Below are 24652 nucleotides of genomic sequence, written 5' to 3' on the forward strand. Positions count from 1 at the left end.
TAAATAAATAAATTTCTAAACAAAGAAAGAAAGAAAGAAAAACGGTGAGCAGAGGCCCTTGGGGTAGACAGAAGCTTGAAAAGATGGTTATCCAGGGGAGCCCGAGAGGGCTAGACTCTGGTCAGGGTTTGGGTCAAGGGGCCTATGGGTGCCAGTCTGGAAAGATCTGAGGAGGTGAGGTGGCTCAGCAGCATGGGCGGGAGACTCAGGGTGCCCTTGCCCATGTTTCTATCCCCCAACACCTGGCATCATGCCTCCCTCCATTGCTAGGACTGTCGGGAGCTGCCCAGTGTGGGGGTCAGAGCTGGAGGTCTGTGGTGTTGAAGGAGAGTAGGTAATGCCCCAAGTGTGACAGTGAAAAGAGCTCCTCAGATGACTGTCCCCTTCTGGCATGGCCCTCGGGACCTTCGCCCAGGGAGCCCAGTGTAGCAGACCCTGGGGTAGCACTGAGAGACTAGTCTCTTGCCCTGAGCCTCGGAGACTCCACCAAAGAAGGGCTTGGCCTGGGAGTGAGCCTGGGAAGCCTCCCCATGTGTCTTCCCAGGGGTTGGGGGTGAGGCACGTTTTACTCCTGGACCTAAAGCAGATGCACACAGGCATCCAGAGAACTTTGTCATCAGAGCCCCCAAGGAGCTGTCCTTCTGAAGGGGCCTCTTCCCCGCCCCCCCAGCCTGGCCACCGCCAGGCACAGATGGTGTCACACCTGCTCTGTTCTGTCACTGTGGTAAAGTGCCTGACAACATGAAGGAAGCATTCGATCCATCCTGAAGATCATTGATCTTTGTCAAAAAGCAGAGTCCAGGGACCCAGATGTGACTGGGGCTGCTGGCTCTTTGAGTGTCAGTCGGACACAAGCTGGAGTCATCAGAGAGGAGGGAGCCTCAGCTGAGAAAATGCCTCTAGAAGACTGGGCTGCAGCCAGGCCTGTAGTGAGGGATGGGGGAGGCCCAAGGTGGGTTCGGTCGCTCCTGGGCTGGTGGTTCAAGGTTCTGTAAGAAAGAACAAACCATGAAAAACAAGCCAGTAAGTTGTACTCCTTCATGAAGTCCTGCCTACAGGTTCCTTCCCCTGACTTCCCTCAGCATTACCTGGAAGTTGAACCTGAAATAAACCCATCCCCTTCCAAGTTGCTTTGGCCCTGGGTTTTCACCACAGCGGTAGTAACCTGCCCAGCTCGACTCTCCCTTTTCTCAGCCTAGAACTCCAATTCGTGGGACTGTGACCCCCACATTCAGGGTGGGTCTCCTCTGTGCTGTCAAACCTTTATGGAAACACTTGTCACATCCAGAGGTGTGTTCCCATGGGTCCACAGCAGCATTTCATCCGGTCTGCAGAATCCTGTGTGGGAATTCTCTCTCCCTCTTTCCTCTCCCCCTCTTTGTGCTTCTTCCAGGTCCAGAGAACAACTGCCAACCTTATAGGGGGTGCACGCACTGGAGGTGAGGGGGGGAGGAGCAGCTTCGGTTGAGATGGGGAGGGTGTTCCCTTGCAGGCAGCTGTGGGGCTGAGTATTGAGGGATGAGTAGGAGTGTGCTAAGTAACAGGGGAAGGAGTGTTCCCGACAGGGCACCCGGAAGAACAAGGTGAACCTAGAGGAAGGGGGTGGAGGAAGAACACTTGGAGGTGAACTAACAGTTGTGTGTGAGAATGGCTGGTGGGACAGAATGGGGGAAGGGTGTGGTGTTGGACCAAGAGCCACCTGGACAGAGAAGTTTGGTACAGATCTGTCAGGGTGGATAGGCATAGGGTCTGAGGGGTGTGCACCCTGGGGAGCTGGAAAGCCTCCAATTTATGGATAGTTTAAAGCTACTGGGCCAATGGAGGCCTGCAGGAGAGAGCAAGGAGCAAAAGCCCTGACCAGCCTGGAGGCTCTGGCCACTGGGCCACTATCTGGGGCATGGGGTTCAGAGCAGATGGGTTTCAGGTAGCAAGTATATGGGTCTCCTGGGCATAGCCTGATGCAGCCTTTATTCCTTCTATCCAGGGTCTGGGACCTCAGTGATGTGTGTAAATCAACCAAGTCTCCATATGAGGTCTGTCCAGTACACTGGAGTAGAGCGAGCAGGGACCAGGCACCCTCTCTTCCTGTCTTGAGCCTTGGATAGAGTAAATTCTCCTGCCTTCTTCAGTGCAAGCCAGTCTTCCCCACATGGCCGCAAGGGTCACAACCAGGGCCAGCTGGTGTTAGGGAGGACCATGCAGAAGCTATTGCTAGGAGTAAAGGAGACATCCCACAAAGGCATGGTGACACTACATGCATATGGTGTGTCAGTAGATGCAAGGGATAGGAAAAGGAGCTCTGGCTAAAGTGGCCAGTGGGGTGAGACCTAGGCCTGAACCCCGCAACAATAGGCCACAGTCCAGTCTTCCTCGCCTTTCACTCAGCCTTCCATGGGCCAGCGACTCCCAGGACACTCCTTTTTTTTAATATTTACTTATTTATTTATTGTATGTGAATACACTGCAGCTGTCTTCAGACACACCAGAAGAGGCATCGGATCCCATTACAAATGGCTGTGAGCCACCATGTGGTTGCTGAGAATTGAACTCAGGACCTCTGGGAGAGCAGTTAGTGCTCTTAACCACTGAGCCATCTCCCCCAGCACTCCCAGGACACTCCTAACTACCCCAGGACTCCATTCAGGTGATAGCAGAAAGGTTCCCTTCCATGGGTCCCCCAGTAGTGGTGCGGCACTTTTAGAACCCTAAAGGCAGAGAGGGAACAAGCCTTGGGTGCTGTCCAGGTAAGATGTCCCTGTGCAAAGGCCTTGGGGTAGGAGTCTCTGATGGGCTCTGGAAGAGCAAAACTGAACAGGTGATCCAAGTGGGGTCCCTAATCCTGCTGTTCCTTTCTCTGGGTTAGGGACCACTTTGTTTTCTTTTGGTTAGGGACCAGTTTGTTTTCTTTTGGTTGTTTTGTGGTTTTGTTTGTTTTTTGAGACAGTTTCTTTATATAGTCTGGACTAGCCTAGAACTCCCTATCTGGAGCAGTCTGGCCTCTAACTAACTCACAGGGATCTGCCTGCCTCTGGCTCCCAGGGACTAGGGTTAAAGGTATGGGCTACCCTGCCTAGAACTCTCCATTCTTCTACAAGCTTGGGCCTCTCTGGACAGCTGCCAGAGGCCACAGTCCCCGCCTACTGCACGCTGAGTACTTGCCCTATGTCCACGCCCAGTCTCACTACATGCTGTCACTCAGTCCAGGAGCCCCCTACTACACATGCGCTGACCTCAAAACTTTACAGAGCCTTCCTCAGATACTGGCCACATACACGCAGATCCTCGGTCCTGCTCTACCACCTTCATATCGCACTCTTGTGGCTATGCAGGCCCAACCTACATGACCTATCATTCATCTCTAGCCCCGCCCATGACTCGCCCCCACGCTGTCACTCAGCCCTAGCCCTGCCCAGACCCCGCCCTGGCCCCGCCCCACCATACACGTGCAGTCCCTTGGCTTCTTGCCCTAGCACTTGCGCTGTCACTCAGCGCAGTGCTCTCAGCGTGGGGGTAGAAGCGCCACTGGCCGCCCAGTAGGTCACTTCTCCTCGGTTCTTCCGCCTCCGCTACCCCAATGGGTTCTGCTCTGCTCTTCGCTCTCGGGTTGCTTGCCCAGGTAAGCTTCTGAGCCCTGTGGCATCCCTTCCTCTAGCTTCGGGATAGCTTTCCTGGGGCCACTGGCCTGGAGCGTCTTTGGGGGAAACCTGAGAGCTGAGGCCTGCAGTATACAGGGTGGGCCACACTCTCTGATGCATTGTAGGAAGAAGGGGTGTCCCGTGTTTAGGGGCTTCCAGAGGGAGGGTGAGTGACCTGTACACCAGCGAGCAAAATGGTTCAGGACTGCCGAGCATCTCTGAGGCACGGGAACAGCCATGAGGCTGTCCCTTCAGCCTGGAAGTGCCCCACAAGTGCCTCTTGGAGCCTCCCAGAGCCTAAGGGTGGCCAATCTTGTGAGGTCTTTGTATTCCAGAGCATGAGGCAGATGAAAGGGCAGGAAGCTACAGCATCTGTGAAACTTACGCCCCTAGTTAGTCTTGGTGCCTGAGTCTCTAGTTCTGAAGTAGCTACTACTCTTCCCGTTAGGACCTAGGAATCCAGAGACAATAACTCCAGGCCAGTGCAGACCAACACACACATCAGTTTACACTGCCTTTAACCTGACCAGACTAGCAGCTGTGCCCGTATCCACCTGTGGTCCCCATGTAGTGGCCTGTGGTCCCCAGATCGGTCAGTCTCTAGTACCATTTTCTTAACATGGCACAAAGAAGGATGGGTAAAGCCCAGGTCCCCAGTTTTTCCTGCTGCTGGAACTCCCCAGACAGGCGGCTGAATGGTCCTGGGCAGCCCAGGATGGGGGTGTAGATTCTGTGGTCCCTGCCAGGGTCCACTCCTCAGAGATGGGCAATAAGGTTGTGGCCAGCCTCTGTGCCTCAGAGGCAACAGGTGGCAAAGCACAAAGAGCTCAGCCAGCACTGCGTGTGTGTGTGTGTGTGTGTGTGTGTGTGTGTGTGTGTGTGTGTGTGTGTGTGCGTGTACGTGGTGGGGTCCCTCCCTTCCAGAAACACACTTTAGGACTTTCTTGGTCCCCTTAAATTCCTACAAGGCTTACAGCTCTGCTCAAGTTTCAGTTCTTGGCAGATAACAGGAGCCTGGCCAGAAAGACCCTCTAGCAGCTGGGCCTGGGGCATCAGCCCTGCATTTCCAACCACCAACACCCCGGGCTTGGGGGCTCACATTCCCCTACTTGGGCACACCTGATAGGCTATTAAGACCCAGTAGCCCTCTAGACCCTACATGGAACCCCAGTCTTATGCATAATGCCCTGACCCATCAGAGACCCCTCCATACCCTGGGCTGGGATCCGCTCATCACTGGCTATAGTAACAGCATTTTTTTACCAGCACCCCCACGGCTGGAGGGCGGGTAGTGTTGGGTAGCATTCTTCTTCCCTCCCTGCCCAAGCCTCCCCTCTCTGGTGCACTAGGGCAACTGCCCAACACCCCTCCCCCAGGCATCTGGAAGCCCCAGCAGTCAGGTGGGGGCAAGGACACACCCCTGGGGCCTGGCCTTCTGAACTCACTTCACAGTAGCACTCAAATTAGCTCCAGAACAAGGGGAACTTTCTCTATCCCCTCACCAAGTGTCCCCCCAGCTTTCTTGTTTCTGTCTGCTCTTGTCCACACATGGGGGTCCTGAGACTACTGGGCTTTTCCCTGGTCACCCTGGCCCAGAAACTCTGTCTTATGCTCCTCAGTTTGGAGTTTGAAGTGGGTTGTACATTCACGCCTCGCTCCATTGTCTCCCTACCCAGGTTCCCCCTGGAATCTGAGCTTCCAGGGGGTTGGATTGTGTTCAGAACTGGTCCCCACCAGGCCTCAAATTCTGGCTGCTCAGAAAGCTGAAGCAGGAAGATCATACGCTCATGGCCAACCAGGTTTTACTAAAACCTTGCCTCAAAAGGAAAACAAAAGCAGCCGGGGATGTATCGGGTAGAGCACTTGCTAAGCATGCTTGAGACCTGGCGTCTAATCCCGGTATCATCCATACTTGGAACTGGTACTCATAAAGATGACCCCCTTCAGCCCCTGCACTTGGGGTTCGATCTCTCTAATTGCTAATCCTGAGCTGGGTTAAGGGGAATCACGGGTAATCCCGAGTCCTGCTCACACCCCCTTTGTCTAGAACCAATGAAGCCACACGGCATCTGAGGGAAAGATGGGCGTCAGCTGTACTTTGGGGACTATTCACCGATGCCGGGAAAGGACCTAATCTCTAGCAGGTCCAGCCTGCAGCCTGTGGTGACTCAGTTCATGGTTCTGAGCACCGTACCCCGTGTGTGCTGGCAGGCAGGACCAATCTGATCGGAGGGAACAGCTGCCTGTCTGCCCCCTCCTCATTCTCCTCTGATGACTACAGCAGCTGGAGAGGGTGGTCCCTCAATGGGAATGTGGGGCCACCCTAGGCCAGGCCAACAGCTGGGCTCATTCCTGGCATGCTGGCTGTCCAAGAATGAGGTGGCCATGGATTCCAGCCTGTGGGAGCTGTGCAGGCCTGAGAAGCCTGTGGGAAGTCGATGCAGGGGCTGCCTGCTCTCCCCCCACCCAAAGGCCATTAGCTCTGCTAAGATGGAACAGACACCTTGCTCTTGTGGCTAGGGCAATGTGTCTTCCAGTCAGTCCCATCTCCCTGTCACCAGAACCTCTGCCCAGGATCAGTGCAGGGAGTGCAGTAAGACCAGACGGCTTTCTCCTTGGCTATTCCCATTGGTAGTGATGGTAAACCTCTTGCCTGGTCAAAGCACATACGGCACTCATAGCAGGACCCTGGTCACCCTACAACTCCTTGGGGTTGGGAGGGGGTCAGAAAAGACCCCAGAGGGTAGTTGGCTGAGGAGCGTGGCTTCAGAACACTGGCCCCAGATGTCTCTAGAACTTTCTGACTTTTGTCTGGTTTGGTCTTTGGTCAAGAGCAGGCTTGGGATGAGGTGAGGCACATTGGGTATCTGCTGTGGGAAGAGAGTCTGTAACTATTTCCTGTCTGTCTTGGTATGGGGGAGAGAGGAAGGTGTGGGAACACTTTCCACAAAGGCACCTTCCAGGTACCTCTGTCCTGTCCTTTGTCCTGGATGTGGGGAGCCTGTGAGCCAGCTGTAGCCACGTGGCTTTGTCCTAAACACCAGATGTCTTAGCTTCCCAAGGAGACCTAGCCTTGCCCCCCCCCCCCGCCTGCCATGTCTTCTGGGAAGTGGGCAGGGTGAGAAAACATGGGATGGGCTACACAAATGCCTCCCAAGAGCCGGAAGCTGGCTGTGGCCTGCCCACTGGGCGCCCACTCATACCGTTACAGCCTCTGATTTGGGCATGGGACCCTGCCAAGACATTGTGGTTCTGTGACCTCGTGAACTTGGACTGTGGACGAACCAGGGACCCAAGGTTCCCAGGCCCTGCCTTGACCACACCCGGTGAGTGCCAAGCCCGTGGGCACTGGCTGTGGCAGCTGATGGAGGCAGCAGGACTAGAAAGAGGGAGGGAGGTCTTCCCAGGGCATGGGGGCTTCAGAGAGCCTGGGAATCCCATTCTCAACAGGCCTTCCCAAGGCAGGGCAGACACTACGGATGACATCAGCCTGGCATGCCTTCTGGTGCCAACTCTGCCTGTGTGGCTTTGGGAAAGTGATTCAGCCTCTCTAGACCTGTCTTAGAGCTATGAGAAAGGTGCTCCCTTCTCTCAGGCTTTGGTGTCATGAAGAGCCCCAGATCCCAACCCACATGCTGTCCCAAGGGGAGGAAGATAAGAGCCAGCCCCTCAGGCACATCTCGGGGGCTGCCACCAAGCTCAGTCAAAAAGCCCCTTCCATGGAGGCTGTGGCTCAGGTTCCGCGTGCCAGGCAGGCAGGTGTGTGCCTGGTAGGGACACTGCCCTGACCTAGAAGTGGCTCTGCATGCTGGCCTTGGCAGGTTCTAAGGCCAGTGTGCCATCTGCGAGGACAGAGATGCCCAGGCAGGAGTCCGGCCCTCCAGACTCACTCTTCTATCTTGATCATGGTCCCCTGCTCTCCGGACCCCAGGACTAACGGGTGGCAGGATTTTACTGCAGCTGGCCTCCGCTGCCGAGGGGCTGAGGAGTAGGTGGCTGGGGTCCTCACTGGTAGGATGGAAACAAGGGCTCCCAGCATGGTGACTCAGTTGGGCTGGGAAAGAGAGCAGAGCCGGAGCCAAAGCCTTTGATCTCGAAGCGGGCTATATGCAGGTGCCACAGGGCCAGTACCTTCCTAACCTTGACCGTCCATGTGCGCTACAGGAAGAGACATGGAGAGGCCAAAATCTAAGTGGCCTTGCTGTCTGGCTAAGCTCTCCTTGCTGCTCTTAGAGCACCCCCTCCCCATGTCAGTCACTGCATTTCCCTCCTGTGACCGCCAGCCTCCTCAGAGGCTCCACACTGAAGCCTGGGCCTGGGCAGCAGCAGGCTAGTCCACAGGAGGGAAGCCGTTCACTCTGCATGGAGTGAGCAGACGGGAGCCGCGTCAGCCGACAGGCGCTGGAAGGTGGTCATACCCACAATGCCAGTCCCACCAGGCTCCTTGGGTGTGAGTGCTTGCCACACAACCTTCTTATCGTTTTAAAATGTATTTATGTTTATGTAAGAAGTACCACAAACACGCAGTACCAGAAGAGGCCAGAACAGTGTGTCAGGTATCTTCTGGAGCCTGAAGTTACATATGGCTGTTAGCCACCATGTGGGTTCTGGGAATCGAAGCCCGGTCCTCTATAGGAGCAACAATGGCTTTTAAACGTTGAGCCATCTCTCCAGCCTCCACGTGACCTGCGTACAGAGAGGAACTGGCTGCCAACTTTCTGGTCACAGCCAGTGCCTCCCAGTTGTCTTGCTTGGGGCGGAGCCAGGTGGGAGCTTCCCTAGGTGCAGACACACAGTGGGCATTCAGCGTGAAAGCTAGGATGGGTTCTCCTTGGAGTTCCTGATCCCATCCTGCCCATCACTCAGAGGGACATAGTCAGGGACAGGCTTCCCTCCAGTAACCATGGTGATGGAAAGGATGGCGGTCTGACTGCTTGGGCTCCATGCTGAAGCTGGGGCTGGTGTATTCAGTGCTGCGTTAGTATGTGTGGTGACTCTGAGCGCCACACTTGCAGCCCTGCTCTGCCCTGAGGATCACCTGGTGTTTACCCCTCCACAGGGGCAGCCCAAGGATAGGAAGGGAGGGGTGACCCCAAAGAGGGAGGCTTCTCTGGGCACCTGTCTGTACAGGGTACACGTATACACATGGGAAGTAGAGGCAGATGAAGGGCTGGAATAAGACGCAATTGGAAGTCAGGTCCCCTGGTGAGATCCTTTCAGAAACTGGGGGTGAAAACCACCTGAGAAGCGGGACAGTACCACAAGGCTGGCGATACCTCTGGAGAGTTGCTCCGCATTCTGTGCCTGACAGACGCATCTCTTCTCCAGGCCTTAGTTAACGCCTCTGAGGGGTGGAGTTATCTGTGAGCACAAACAGATAATGACGGTGTGTTTGGGGAGAATGGGTGTCAGTAGAGCTCCCTCTGAGCTTAGAGACTTGGCCTCATCTCCTGTCTGCAGTCACACAATCCTGGGCACTATGTCTTTCTTTTAAATGACATTTATTTACTGTGGCATGTGTGTGTCATGTGGAGGTCAGAGTACAAGTTACGAGAGTCGAATCTCTTTCTACCATATGGCTTCCAAAGATCAGACTCAGGTTACCAACTTGGGAGCAGGCGTCTTTGTCCACTGAGCCATCTCTGGTCCAGCATGTCTAGAGGTCACTGGCAACCTCGGGGTGAGGAAGAATGGAATGTATTCCAAGAGTTCTGGGATTCTGGGGCTGAGGTCTAAAAATCACATGGTGTACTGAATGGGGCATCCCTTTTCCCTAGCCACCCTCTCAGTTGAGCCACAGCAAGCCCTGTCCGTCCTTGTCCTGCTCTCTGCCCTGGCATCTGTAGGGCATGTCCTCCCTTGCTCCATTCCTTGTCACAGACCAGGCTAGCCAGCAAAGAAGACCACAGACACTAAGTCCCTTGTGCAAAGCAGCTTACGTAAGCTAGATGCCCCTTCCTCAGGGCTCTGGAAGTTTGGCCATTCCTTCTGCAACGCGGTATTGGGAAGTTGGACAGGTTTCCCAAGCATGGCCCCTCTCTGTTCACACAGCTGACTGTAGCAGAGGAGCCATCAACTCTTCAGCTCCCTAACCTGCTTTCTCCAAGTGTTTAAAAAATCAAGCCCCATGCCTGGTGGCAGAGGCGGGTTTCTGACACAGGGTCTGCTGTGTGCATGGCCACCCTGGGAGGTTAGGGTGTGTGTGTCGGGTGAAGGTTAGACACATGCTTAGGGACGAGGCCCCTCCCTCCCTCGTCTCTTCTAATAAAACCAGGCACTGTTACCATTAACTTGTGACATTCAAGCTGTGAGAATGAAGAGGGACATGTCACCTCCCACTCCAACTCCATGGACCCATTTCCAACTAAGTCCCTGGTCCCACCAGCTGCAGTCTTTCCTCCTGGGCCCTCAGTCCCAGGAGGCAAGAGTTAAACTCTGGACACTTTCTTGGCCCCTGTTGGCACTTGACCTCTGAGGGACCCCAGGAAAAGTGCAGACCCTCACATTGCTTCCCACCACCCAATAAACAGTGTCCACTGTTGGGCTCTGATGACCCTGTGGACACAGCCAAGGAGAAGAGACAGACATGGATCATTCACATGGGAACTTTGAGAGCCAAACTCTCCAGGATGACACCCCCAGGCAGTATAGGGCCCAAGCACAGTCCTAAAACTTATGTCATTCTGGAGCTCCTGTATCCTGTTTGATGGTATTCTGTTTGTGTTTTAGAGTCTTGGCCTGTCCTGGGCAGTCCCTGAGCCTGAACCCAGCATCCTGTACCCCTGGCGCCGGGCATTGGCCCCAGGCCGTGTGCGGAGGGCCTGGGTCATCCCACCTATCAGTGTGTCTGAGAACTACAAACGCCTCCCCTACCCACTTGTGCAGGTAAGAGAAGGGGGTTGTCCCCATAGGTTCCCCCATTTACCATTTTTATTTGCCACAATATCTCCTCATTTTTAAAGATTTATTTATTATACGTAACTGTCTTCAGACACACCAGAAGAGAGCATCGGATCTCATTACAGATGGTTGTGAACCACCATGTGGTTGCTGGGATTTGAACTCAGGACCTCTGGAAGAGCAGCCAGTGCTCCTAACCACTGAGCCATCTCTCCAGCCTGATTCCCCGTATCTTAGACCCTGTTGGATCTGGGGAAGCCCCAGATGCTGGCAAGAGTTAGTTGTACAGCCTAGGAAGGACTTTCCCACTTTGTGAGACAGGAGCAGGGACCCCATAGCCCTGAGCCACAAGCACCTAGCTACTCTAGTGAACATACTCCCAGGCCATGTGGCCCTTGGAAGGTGTACACTTCATCACCAGTACAAGCAGACCTGGGACACAAATGCTTAGCCTTTTACATCCTCAGAATATAACTGGCTGCCAGGTCCCAGGATGCCCTGCAGCTGGGCTACAGTTTAGGGGAGCAGCTTGTCAGAATTCAGAGCTTTGGACCTCTGCTCATCTGGTCAGGGTGAAAGATATTGGGGTACTCTCTGGCCCTCACCGATCCCCACTCCTTCCCCACAGATCAAGTCTGACAAGCAGCAGCTAGGCAGTGTCATCTACAGCATCCAGGGTCCCGGTGTGGATGAAGAGCCCCGAAACGTCTTCTCCATTGACAAGTTCACTGGGAGGGTGTACCTCAACGCCACGCTGGACCGTGAGAAGACTGATCGCTTCAGGGTAGGACACTGTGGGAAGTCAAACTGCTCAGCTTCTGTTCCCCACCTGACAGGCTCCAGGCCAGATGTTTCTGAAGTGAGATCTGGTCCTCATAAGAGCCACAGCAGAGGACTAAGTGTTTGGGATCATGTTACCACATAACATAGGGCCACCTTGAGGCCATAAAGTAGGTGGTCTTTTAGAGGACAGAACACTGTTGCAACCATTGAGATGACATGACAGCCAGTTCTCCTTGGATCTGGGTTCTGTTTGGTGGGTAGGTGTGTCATGAAGAATTCCCCAAACAGTCCTCTGTAGGGAGTGATCTCTGAGGAGTGATTGGCCAACGGGACTCCACTACCATCACAGTGTTGGGATTCAGGAAGAGATGTGAGAGTCACAAGGTGTGCACGTGCCTGGGAAACGTGCCCAGGACATCCTTTATCTGCCAGCTGAGATGTACTGTGCTTACGTAGCATCTAAAGGCCTGGTTTCCTTCCCCAGCATGGCTAAAAGACAAATAGAGCTTTGAAGAGTATTACAGGCCTATGATACTTAGAAGGCTCAGGAGGGTCATAAGTTTGAAGCCAGCTTTGACTACATAGCAGAAACCTGTCACAAGAGTAAAACCAAGCAAACCAGTAGAAACCTTAGAGAGCCAGGACCCTGTCAACTGCGTTCCAGCTGGCCAGAGACAGGATAGCTTTCTACCTCTCCTTTCCCAGGGGCCAAGTTTTTTTTCACAGCCTCGGGAGATTCTTCCAAACTTAAGAAGCTCCACGGCATTTGTCCAGAGGAACCCATTAAATGATTTTTTTTTAAAGAGTGACAGGCAATGTCTTGCCCATGCATCTTTAGCTGAATTTGCTGTCTTCCTGTCTCTGCCTCCTGAGTGCTTGGCTATGCCAATTCTCTGAAAGAAGCAGGTTAAAACATTGTAATCTCATATGAAACCCTGTTCCAAAAAGTAAAATGAATTAATTAAGCCAGGCATGGTACAGGCAGATCAATGTGCGTTCAAGGCTAGCCTGGTCTACATCGTGAGTTCCAGGCCACCACAGCTCATAGAGAGACCCCGTCTTTAAAAAAAAAAAAAAGTTTTAAATTAAAAAATAAGAAAGTAAAATGAATGAATTTAAGAGGAGCCAAAGCCACAGAAAAAGGGAGATAAACCTTAATAAGAACATTACTTCATCCATATAATGGTGCAGTGAGCATCCTGGCAGCCAAGGGAAGAGAGAAGTTGGAATCTATGTGCTGGGAGAAAGCAGGCTCTATTCAGAGAAAGGGTGCATGCGCACTGCACACATTCCATCCCGTGTGTTCCTGGTCTGTGTTCAGCCCTTGGTGTTTCTTCTGCCTGGCTTTAGGAGCCACGGAGCCATTGCTTACTCTCTATTTGTTCAGCTAAGGGCCTTTGCCCTGGACTTGGGTGGCTCTACCTTGGAGGACCCCACGGACCTGGAGATCGTTGTGGTGGATCAAAATGACAACCGGCCAGTCTTCCTACAGGATGTGTTCAGAGGCCGCATCTTGGAAGGTGCCATCCCAGGTGAGGTGGGAGTGCAGCCCCATCCAGGGGGTGGGCCTTCAGAAGGTCTAAGTCCCAGACTTCCCTACAACCAAGGGACCAGAGATACAACCTTCCCCTCCCCAGGCAGTGCGCTTGCCTGGCATGGCAGGTTCCTCTCTAGGGCTGCAGAATTAGCAATCCAAAGGGCATCCAAAAGGTCAGGTGTAAGAAAGCCATCTCTTACACTTCTGTCAATATTAATTTGATCTGCACAGAAAGGCTTCCGGTGGCTGTGTTCCAGTTGTGCCTTCTCATTTCATGATGGTGAACTTTGGGTAACATGAGGCTTAGCATTTCGGTGGACCGTTCAGTCCCAGTTAGCGAGCCATGAGCTTGTTCTAGTGTGTTTTTATCCCCCAAAGAAAACTCCACAGCCTGGGGCAGTGCCTCCTCTGGCTGCTGCTTCAGATGCAGCCTGGCCTCAGTCTACCCAGCCTGTTGAGGTGGCACAGGCCCATGAGCCTGGCACCTGGGAAATGGAGACAGAACTTAAGGTCGTTTTCTGTTACCTAACTAATCTGAGACTAGGCTTGAATATCTGGGACTGGCAGGGGGTGTCCTTGAAGACCCTGGAGGTGGCCTCATCTCTACTCCAGCCCTTCTCAGTAAGCAGGAGGAACCGGGCACCAGGGCAAGGGTACCCTGTCAGTCCCAGCCCAGACTGCTTGTCTCTCAGTATCCTCAAGCATCCGCAGCCTGCTTCAGCCCGTAGGGTGCTTGTGGTAGTTTTTAGTGACAGGCCCCAAGGACAACAAAAGCTGCCTGACGGGGGAGGGGTGCAATTCTAGCCTATCCCCATGAGGGTGTGTGAAACTCTTGTTCTCTTCTGGGTAGACTTAGAGTGTTGTATCTCTTATTCTGATTATTTTTGCGTGTCTGAGTGTTTGCCTGCACATTGTGTGCATGAAGTTTGCACTGTAGAGAACAGAAGAAGGCATCAGACCTCTTAGGACTGAAGTTGTGAATGGCGAATGGCCATTTGCATGCTAGAGGTTCAACTCGGGTCCTCTGGAAGAATGGCGAGGGCTCTTAACCCCTGAGAGTTAATCATAACTCACTCCCTGGAGTTATGATTCTTGCTACCATGGTCTGATGTTTGATGTGCACACATCCAGATGTGCGCCCATGTGTGAACACTACATGCGAATCCTTCGTAACCACTTGAGTCAGAGCACACCAGGTCCCAGTGATACCTCTGCTTCTGTGTCTGCTCTAGGGTCCCCTCCCTACACACTGCACCCCTCCTCTGATGGGGGGACTGGCTCCTCATGCCTACATGCACTAACCCCCTCACCAGGGAACACTCGCACAGCACAGGACTGGCAATGAGTCCCCTGACCAAGAAGCCCACTGGAAGCATTGTCCTTGGTGTCACTCTGGGAGCCAGTACTATGCATAGGTCACCGACTCAGTAGCTTCTTTCTGCCTGTGCAAGGTAGGCCTGGCGCAGTAGCTGATATCTCCTGAGTATATCCAATCTATCCCAGATAAACAAGCCAAGACCTCGAGACACAGGCTTCTCAGACTCCTCCCACCCCGACACACTTCACTGGCTCAAAGTTTTTACGTCTGGTCTGAAGGGAGAGTCAGACCAAGTCTCTTCTGAGGGAGAAGTGGGTGACAGGCAAAGAGAACATGGTACCGGGGCCTCGACCGGCAGCTCCTTCCCAAATGTGGCAGCTTCCCTACGGGTAGCGCCTTGGAGGATGCTGGGTACCTGCTTTGCTCTTTGCCCATTTGTTTGTGAATCCTTCACCTGGGCCGGCTTGGGGCTGACTGAGGACCCTGTGTGTTTACCACTTTGACCTGGAACATTAGCTCCAGTTCCTAACTCAGCATCTGATAAGAAGGCACATGGTTCTCCCCGCTGAATGCCCACGGCGATGTTCCCGTCTTATAGGCAAGGCAGCAGGAGTGCCCTGGACTCGAGGCTGGTACACAGCCAGCCCCAGTGACCCCTACAGTACAGAGAGTGGGCTGCCCACTCTGCAGTCACGGTGTCAGACCTAGGGGACGTGTGCACACTGGGAGGCTCAGCACAGCCGCCCCATGGTGGCTGACCATATTTCTGTCATCCCCAGGCACCTTCATAACCAGGGCTGAGGCCACAGATGCGGATGACCCCGAGACAGACAATGCAGCCCTCAGGTTCTCCATCCTGGAGCAGGGCAGCCCTGAGATCTTCAGCATTGATGAGCACACTGGAGAGATCCGCACGGTGCAAGTGGGGCTGGACCGTGAGGTGAGGCAGCCCCACGGACACCTGAGCGCCTGGGGGCCAGTTCTCCACATCTGGCCTCCTCACGCCCCAGGGCTTCTCACGGTGGGGCAGGGCCTTCCCACCTCCCAGCCTACACTGTGATTATTAGTCTCACCCTGGTCCTACCTTGCTGGTGCTGTAAACCCCCCCCCCCCCAAGTCATTCGCTTATGCCGGAGACACCTCTGAAACTCACCTGTGCAGCTGCGCCTGGGTAATCCTATCCCTGCCACTGAGGTGGCTCCGTCAGCCAGGGATCTGCTTTCTGCTGCCCCTAATGTCTGACATTTCCGATACCACAACTGACCTTTTGCTCACTCACAGGCTGGGGCAGGGGCAGACCCTGTAAGGAGTAAGCCTGTAGGTGGCTTTGCTGTCATCCTAAAATGGTTGTCTCTGGCTATCACATCTTTTAAGACATGTCATATTGTCCCCAGGTGGTGGCTGTGTATAACCTGACCTTGCAGGTGGCAGACATGTCGGGAGATGGCCTCACCGCCACAGCCTCGGCCATCATCTCCGTAGATGACATCAACGACAATGCGCCAGAGTTCACCAAGGATGAGGTGCCACCTCTGCCCACCCCCATCAGCTTAGGGCTGCCTTCCCTTTGTAGGTTCCCGAGGGGACCCTGTGAGGGTGGATGGTTTCATAGCATAGAGGGGCGCTGTGTCTGAGAAGGTCCACAGTGTCCTCAGCTCAGAGTCATGTCTGGGCCCTTGCCCTGTGAGGAGAAGAACTGGTCCAATATCCAGGGACAGCTCCAGCAGTGGGGACCGTGGCTTAGGAAAAGACAAACCAGCGAAATACGCTGTAGTGAGCAATGGCACTAAGCCACAAGCAGGGAAGGTGTCCAGAGTCATAGGCCAGACATTTGAATCTGCCGACCGGTGACAATGAGCTGGGGTCTTCCAGTTCTTCATGGAGGCCGCAGAGGCTGTCAGTGGAGTGGATGTAGGACGACTTGAGGTGGAGGACAAGGACTTGCCCGGCTCCCCCAACTGGGTGGCCAGGTTCACCATCCTGGAAGGCGATCCTGATGGGCAGTTCAAGATCTATACAGACCCCAAGACCAATGAAGGTGTGCTGTCCCTGGTCAAGGTGAGCCGGGTTCCTGACATCTGCATTCCCTCAGCTAGAATCCATCATGGGTGTCCTCCTGCCGCAGCTGCAGCTTGAGCTGCCCTGGGTTCCTTCCTGGTAGGGCTGTGTTAGCTGACCTCCTGGGGGAAGGGCACAAGATGGACGGGTGTTGACTACAGGTATCTGGCCAAATGGGGTAGCAGGAAGCAGCACAGAGTGCCTTTACTACAGCCTTGTTAGGATAATCCACATTTCAAGTAGAACTGCACCAGCATGACCCCATTCTTACCAGAGGAACAGCTGCCACATGCACACCCACACACACATACACACACACATACACACGCTCATAAACACACATACACACTCATAAACACACATCACACACATACACACATATACATGTACACACATACATACATATACACACATACACATACATACATATATACACACATAAACACACTCACACATATACACACATATGCACACATATACACATACTCATAAGCACACACACATACTCATACACACATTTATACACTCACACACACACACACACTCACACAAACTCATACACACACCCATACACATATTGTCTTAGGGTTTCTGTTCCTGCACAAAACATGACCAAGAAGCAAGTTGGGGAGGAAAGGGTTTATTCAGCTTACACTTCCACATGCTGTTCATCACCAAAGGAAGTCAGGGCTGGAACTCAAGCAGGTCAGGAAGCAGGAGCTGATGCAGAGGCCATGGAGGGATGTTACTTACTGGCTTGCTTCCCCTGCCTTGCTCAGCCTGCTTTCTTATAACCCAGGTCTACCAGCCCAGGGATGGCACCACCCACAATGGGCTGGGCCAGGGATGGCTCCACCCACAATGGGCTGGGCCCTCCCCCCTTGGTCACTAGTTGAGAAAATGCCTTACAGCTGGATCTCATGGAGGCATTTCCTCAACTGAGGCTCCTTTCTCTGTGATAACTCCAGCTTTCATCAAGTTGACACAAAACCAGCCAGTACAACCACCATGAACCAGATGGCCCCTCTGCGGAGCACTAACTGGCACATCCACCACCCAGCTACGTACAGACCATAACTGTCCAGTAACACACGAAACTACCACACCACACTCAACAAATCCATTGTCACAATGGGAATTCATCTGGTCGCCTATTAATATCTGAGCCTCCCATAATGTTCTATCATCTCAAGGTTTAACGGGAGAGGAAGGACAGGTGGGCTGTCTGGACAGACGGATCTCAGCTGTCTCTGTCCTTCTCCTGCAGCCTCTGGACTATGAGAGCCGTGAGCAGTATGAGCTCAGAGTGTCCGTACAGAACGAGGCCCCACTGCAGACAGCTGCCCCTCGGGCCCAGCGGGGCCAGACTAGGGTCAGTGTGTGGGTTCAGGACCGCAACGAGGCTCCAGTGTTTCCAGAGAACCCACTGAGGACAAGCATAGCCGAAGGAGCCCCCCCAGGCACCTCTGTGGCCACCTTCTCTGCCAGAGACCCCGACACAGAGCAACTGCAGAGAGTCAGGTGGGGAGCCCTGGGCTCTTGTGGGTTCAGGGGGCGGGATTGGTGGCTCCAGTACTGCCGAAGGCACCTCTGGATTCTGAGGGGGAAAGAGAAAAGCCATTGGTGCACATGCTGACGGTACACCCTCAGGGGATTGGTTCCTCAGACACCGATGTGTGTGTATGTGGAGGGACCATATCCACAGGGCAGCCTCTGATTGTTGATCTGTCCTTTATCATGGGTCCTAGTTTCTGCAGAGACCTCTATCGATTTCAGTTTACCACCAGCCTCAAGCTTAGCACAGTGTTCTCATCTGTCTCCATGGTACCGGCTCTGAGCAAGCTGGAATGCAGATTGCCAGCTCCTGGGGGCGGGCATTGGGCAGGGGCACAACTCATCAATAACCAGCTCAGGGTGGTGGTAGCTGGCAAGATGGCTCAGTGGGTTAAGGTGCTTACCACCAAGCCTGACCACCTAAGGTCATTTCTCGGGACCAACCTGGTTGGAGGAGACTCAGTTCCTCCATGTCCTTTGTCCTCCTATGTCATGGTGCTCATACATGTGCACTCACATGCCAATAAATACATATATAAAATACTAAAATAGAAAATGAAATAGTTTGTTAAAAAAAGTCAGTTTGGGGCTGGGAGGCCTCAAAGGCCAACCACAGTTCATATATGGGTGTGTATGTGATAGTATGTTGTTTGCATATATGATATGCAACCCATGTCCAGACGTCTTGGGTGAGCCTCACCCCACTCCTCCCCTCCCCACTCATAGCTACTCCAAGGACTATGACCCAGAAGACTGGCTGCAAGTGGACGGGGCCACCGGCAGGATTCAAACCCAGCGAGTGCTGAGTCCTGCTTCACCCTTTCTGAAGGACGGCTGGTACAGGGCCATCATCCTAGCCCTGGACAATGGTGAGGGGAAACAGGTGGTGTCTTGTCCCACAGCCCACTGCTTCCCTAAGTGGACTGATGGGTAGGTTGTGCGTGGGGCTTGGGCTTATTAGCTCTCCCTTGCTTCTAGCCACGCCTCCCAGCACAGCCACAGGCACCTTGTCCATTGAGATCTTAGAAGTCAACGACCATGCTCCAGCACTGGCCCCTCCTCCATCCGGCAGCTTATGCAGTGAACCAGACCAGGGCCCTGGCCTCCTCTTGGGTGCTACGGATGAGGACCTACCCCCGCACGGGGCTCCCTTCCACTTCCAGCTGAACCCCAGGGTACCAGATCTCGGCCAGAACTGGAGCCTCAGCCAAATTAATGGTGAGCTCTCTCCACCCTTCCCCGACCCCCCAATCTCTGTCACATACCTTCCCCTCCCCCCTCTCTGCAACCTGGGACCTAAGAGATATATCACCATGACTACATCCTCCGGCAGAACTGGGATTAGTTTCCACAGTACCCAATGGGTAGATGGGGAAACTGATACCCAGTGACTCAGGTACTCTGAGCGGGGAGCGGGGTTAGCCTGGAGAGCTTCTTCTACTGACCACACTGCGCCTTCTGCAGTGAGCCACGCACGCTTGCGCCTCCGACATCAGGTCTCTGAGGGCCTGCATCGCCTGAGCCTGCTGCTCCAGGACTCTGGGGAGCCGCCCCAGCAGCGAGAGCAAACGCTGAACGTTACGGTGTGTCGCTGTGGGTCGGATGGCACTTGCCTGCCTGGGGCCGCTGCGCTGCGAGGAGGTGGTGTAGGCGTCAGCTTGGGCGCACTGGTCATTGTGCTGGCCAGCACCGTGGTCCTACTCGGTGAGTGAAGGTCCTCGGCCCCGCCCTCTGCCCTGGATCCCTTCCCCACCTCGCCGCATCCTTTAAGCGCCCACACTCCAGCCAGTCTCTCCGGCTTCCAGTTCTCATCCTGCTCGCAGCACTCCGCACACGGTTCCGGGGACAGTCTCGGGGTAAGAGTCTGTTGCATGGGCTACAAGAGGATATTCGGGACAACATCCTTAACTACGATGAGCAAGGAGGCGGGGAGGAGGACCAGGTAAGGAGAGGCTTAGACACACAAGAACCCAGGGAAGGGATCCCCAGAATGCCCAGCAGCCTCCTGGAAGGTGGTCCTCTGGCAACCAGGAAGTCCCTTCTCTGACCTTAGCTGTTTACTGTGCACACAGGATGCTTACGACATAAACCAGCTGCGCCACCCAGTGGAACCAAGGGCCACCAGCCGCTCTTTTGGCAGGCCACCCCTGCGGAGAGATGCCCCCTTCAGCTATGTGCCACAGCCACACCGAGTGCTTCCAACCAGTCCATCCGATATTGCCAACTTCATCAGTGACGTAGGTGATGGGGGGGGGCACCCGGGGGGGATTGATCACATGCATGCACAAACACACCCACCACGTCCAAACCTTCCTTCCAGCCCCCACACTACAGGATGTCAGGGGGTGAGCTCCCCAGCAGGGCCCTGTCTGAGCCTTAGGAAAGCCCAGAGGGCGAGTGGGCAGGTTGGCCTGGTACTTTTCAAACCCTGTGGGTAGGAGTGAAACGCAGCTGCACTGGCCTCAGTCGTTCTGTTTTCTGCCCCTCTGGGAATCGTACGCTTGCCTGACCTTTGTGTTTACTGTGATGAGGTGGGAGCAGCACTTGCGCTGACATCATCTGGACAAAGCATCAGTTTGAACACCGCATGGGTGACTACTGTCTATACAAAAGATGGTCAGAACGGAGGGTGGATGGCTGAGCCTGGCCAGGCAGGGAATCCCCTAATGACAGGTCTGCCCACACAACCCAGAGAAAGCTCCCAGCAAATTTTGGCATCCTTGGCAATGTTAATTCTAGTGCAGGTACTGGTCACAAGATGACCGGGTACCAGTGGACACACTGCCTCCGGAGGGGTCAGGTGTTTATGGAAAGGCTGAGAGGCTGGGGGTGGGTGGGCGGAAGAGCTGCTATGAGACAGCTTTTCCCCGCCCTAAGGGGAGGAAACAGAATGTTCTCTGCCAGCCCATTCTGCACAGGGCAATGTTCTGCATGCCCCTCCATCTTAGGAGAGGTTTCCTTCTGCGGCAATGCCGGAGGCAGAGTTAGCCCTGCCTGTGTCTGAGCATCAGGGCGCCCGGCTTGCCTGAGTGGTCCTGAAGTCTGTGGGGCTTTCCCACAGGGCTTGGAGGCTGCAGACAGCGACCCCAGTGTGCCACCCTATGACACAGCTCTCATCTATGACTACGAGGGAGATGGCTCTGTGGCAGGGACGCTGAGCTCCATCCTGTCCAGCCTGGGAGATGAAGACCAGGATTATGACTACCTCCAGGACTGGGGCCCCCGCTTTGCTCGGCTGGCAGACATGTACGGGCATCAGTGAGAGACAGAGCCAGGGGCAGATGTCCCGTGTGGACATGCCCACTTGGCCCAACCAAGGGGGCTCTCTCCTGGGACAGGCAGCCGGAAATCCTATGAAGGCCAACAGCATGGCCCATCCTTGACTCCATGGCAGATAAAGTCACCGAGGTCATCTCTGTGAGCCCCAGGGGAGGACTGAGTCTGGTGGTATGGGAGAACCTGGAGCCAGGGGGGGCACTCTCCTTCTGGAGTGCAGAAGCCACCTCCAGTTGCCCTGCTGGGGCTCATCCTGTCTTTGTGTCCCAGTTGTGACTCTCACCTCTGTATGAAAGCAGACATCCACGGAGTGGATTGGAATTAAAAACACACTGTTCGGTGGATCACAAGTGTCCAGTGCCACTCTTGCCACAGAGGGTGTAGTAGCCCCAGTCCCAGGTCTACCCTAGGGAGGGACCTCGGAGAGCATGTGTGCACACACGTACATGCAGGGGAGGAGACCAAGCACCCCCCACTTCCCTTGCCTCCTCTGACTCCCAGTGTTCTTGGGGATGGTGTGTCTGCTCTGGTGTGAGTTACCCCAGCTCCTTTGTCCCAGTTTACAGGGCCCTCCGGGGAGGGAACAGAGTGTTGGAAGAAGTAGTGGGTGTCCTTCAGAGATGGGTGACTCCAGCCACGACTGTGTGGCAGCAGAGAATTCAACACAGGAGGACAGCCAGGGAAGCGAAGAGCCTGTTTTCTGTTGTGTGAGAGGTGTCCTCCTGGGAAAGGGCACTAGTGTGGTGACACACTGCAGTCTGAATGTCACTGGGGAACCCCAAGGACAGAACTCAACAGAGCCCATGGTAGGCTCCATGAAAATAAAACCTAGAGTGCAGGCACCCCTGTCCTAGAAAACCTGCTCTTCTCACCAAAAAACCGGAAGGTGATTTTTCTTTGGAGTCTTGCCATCCCTCGGGGCTTCCTGCTCTTCCCCTCAAAAGCTTCTGTGTTCTGTGCTGCTTTCCCTGACCCTAAGCCTGAGGGTCATCTCTGTTTACATGGGGAGGGAAGAACCACAGACCTAGGTGAGGGGAGGGGCAGCGTCCAGTCTGCTCCAAACTGCTAAGCAGCCCGTGGCTCACCCTCAGCTATACGAGGTCATTGAGCTTAGCTATAGATTGGAAAGTTGTGAGCCTTGGGGCAGTGTGATCCGACCCAGCATCCCTGAGCACAAAGGACAGGTAATTCCAGGCACTGTCAGGCTTCACCCTGGCTACTCAGAGCCCTCTCACCTCGTGGGAGCCATCCGCATCCTGGCACGTTCCTTCCGGGCCCCCACCCTTCTCCACAGGACAGTCTGTAGGAGGCTGCCTGTTGCCAGCCCAGTGTAGAGATGAGCTTCCTGACTCAAGATAGAGGTTAGCAGTGTGCACCTCTCACTGTGTGCTCCAGAGCTTCCCACCCACCACCCTATAGCAAGCCCACCACCAATGACTGCGCCTGTGCACTGCCTCTGCTAACCTCTGACCCTTCACCCCTGCCCTGTACCTTGTGCCCAGGGGCAAGTGTTCTAGGCCCAATCCTGTCACAGAAGATCTTCTTGGCCCACTGCTCTCTGTGCCTCAGTTTTCAAGTCTTAGTTACTCGTTCATATTGCTGTGAAGAGAGAGACACCATGACCAAGGCAGCTTATATAAAAAGTCTGTGTCTTGAGGGTTTTTTTTTTTTTACCCTTTCAGAGGTCAGCGTGGTGGGAAGCAGGCGGCAGGTAAGCAGTGCACTGGAATAGTAGCTGCGAGCTCACATCTGATCAGAAAACTGGAAGCAGAGAGAGAGAGAGAGAGAGAGGATGTGAGAGATGGGGGGAGGGGGAGGGAGAAAGGGAGTGAGGAAGAGAGTGTGTGAGAGAGAGTGAGGGGGCTGGAGAGGAAGAGAGGGAGAGAGAAAAGGGGAGGGAGAGGGAGAGAGGGAGAGAGAAAGGGGGAGGGAGAGGGAGAGAGGGAGAGAGAAAAGGGGAGGGAGAGGGAGAGAGGGAGAGAGAAAAGGGGAGGGAGGGAGAGAGGAAGAGAGGGGGAGAGGAAGGGGAGAGAGAGTGAGGGAAAGGGAGAGAGGGAGAGAGAAAAGGGAGGGAGGGAGGGAGAGAGGGAGGGAGGGAGGGAGGGAGGGAGAGGGATAGAGCAAGAGAGAGAGAGCGCTCACATGGCTAGGCTAAGTGTGGGCTGGAGAGATGGCTCAGTGGTTAAGAGCACTGGCTGCTCTCCCAGAGGATCTGAGTTCAATTCCCAGCAACCACATGGTGGCTCACAACCATCTGTAATGAGATCTGATGCCCTCTTCTGGTGTGTCTGAAGGCAGCTACAGTGTACTCACACATAAAATAAATAAATCTTAAAAAAAAAAAAAAAAAAAAAAAAAAAAACTCAGGGACACACCTTCTCTAAGAAAGCCACGCCTCCTAATTTTCTGAACCCACCAACTGGCAACCATTCAAATATATGCGCGTCTGGGGGCCATCTTGTTTATAAGTTATATATGGAAGTGTTTATTTATTTATTTATTTAAATACTTACATGGCTTATTTCAAGAGCAACTCCAGAAACCAGAAACCAGGTAGGCTTTTCTGTTCTGGAGGCCAAGGCTCTTGTTGACCTGGGTCTCCTGCCTTTCTCTTTTGAGTTTCTGCTTCTTCGGGCCTAAACTACTGTCTTGAATAGTGCTAGACCAGCTTATTTCAAGGCCTAGCCGCTGCTTGTAAAAGCAGACAGGGCACAGATAACTCCTGCACAGGAGGCAGGGCCAGCTGGGGCAGGTATTCACACCTCTGGATGGTCTCAGAGATATGGTCACTTCCCACCTTCCATCCAACCCAGGCTGTGTGGCTGTGGGATCAAGGCTCCCAAAGGGGACAGGAAATGAAGCAGGTAGTAGGTGTTAGCCCGAGGGTACGGAGGATTGAGGTTGGCTTTAAAGGCCAGAGATCCCTTCCTGTTCTTTTACCTAAGACTGCCTCTGGCTCACAATTCTTACTGCCCAGTGCCCGGGCACCTCATGGACAATTCCCTGCAACGGCCAGGTCATTCCTGGTCATCCCATCAGTTAAAGCCACCTCCTGTCATGGAATTCTAGTTGTAGCAGCACCAGCCCAAACACAGGTTGCTCAAAACTGCACACAAAACATCCAGGCCCTTACAAATCCTAAGTGCTTCAAGACACAGCCTAGATCTTTCTCACAGGCTCACCAATCTGCCAGCCATAGGCCTGATGGGTAAGCCAGCCAAACCCAGCCTGTCTCTGAGTACCCAGGGGCAGCCTGAGCAAAACATCAGAGCTGGTTCACTGCTCTAGGACAGGTGGTGCCTGGTTGACCAAACTGTGCAGAAGACCAGGTTGGCCCAGGGAGACAAGAGCAACCCAGAGCTTCAGATCAGCCCCAGAGCCAAGCCCAGTAACCACCCGGAGTCAAACTGCGCACCAAGCCGGACGGTGGGCGGGCCTCATAAAGAGGAACCCTTCTGAGGGCGGGGCCAGTGTCCAGGAAGCTTGGAGGTCACAAGGGGGCGGGGCCCTGCAGGGGAAGCACTCCGGGGTCTGCGTGCTAAGCTGCCAGGTGATCCTCGCTGGACTGGAGTCCAGAGATGAAGCCAGGCC

General features: G+C 54.2%; 1 protein-coding gene across 1 annotated transcript; it reads left to right on the top strand.

The window, feature by feature from the left end:
* The first annotated feature begins 3518 nt into the window (after positions 1-3518).
* CDH15 (cadherin 15) lies at positions 3519-21405 on the top strand. The gene is made up of 14 exons (XM_080937344.1): positions 3519-3616; positions 10365-10520; positions 11164-11319; positions 12706-12850; positions 14953-15113; positions 15568-15696; positions 16046-16231; positions 17499-17752; positions 18512-18654; positions 18764-19003; positions 19250-19489; positions 19591-19727; positions 19858-20022; positions 20847-21405. Exons 1-14 carry the CDS (start codon positions 3575-3577, stop codon positions 21045-21047), a joined length of 2355 nt encoding a protein of 784 aa, XP_080793470.1. The 5' UTR covers positions 3519-3574; the 3' UTR covers positions 21048-21405.
* The last annotated feature ends 3247 nt before the right edge of the window (positions 21406-24652 follow it).

Source organism: Micromys minutus (genome assembly GCF_963924665.1).
Source record: "Micromys minutus genome assembly, chromosome: 24".
NCBI lineage: Eukaryota > Metazoa > Chordata > Mammalia > Rodentia > Muridae > Micromys > Micromys minutus.

Excerpts from the sequence above, each read along its gene's own strand:
- CDH15 (XM_080937344.1), top strand. The coding sequence starts at position 3,575 with ATGGGTTCTGCTCTGCTCTTCGCTCTCGGGTTGCTTGCCCAG. Across the intron at positions 3,617-10,364 it reads CTCTCGGGTTGCTTGCCCAG|AGTCTTGGCCTGTCCTGGGC; the intron begins GTAAGCTTCTGA and ends TTTGTGTTTTAG. Across the intron at positions 18,655-18,763 it reads CATCCTAGCCCTGGACAATG|CCACGCCTCCCAGCACAGCC; the intron begins GTGAGGGGAAAC and ends CCTTGCTTCTAG.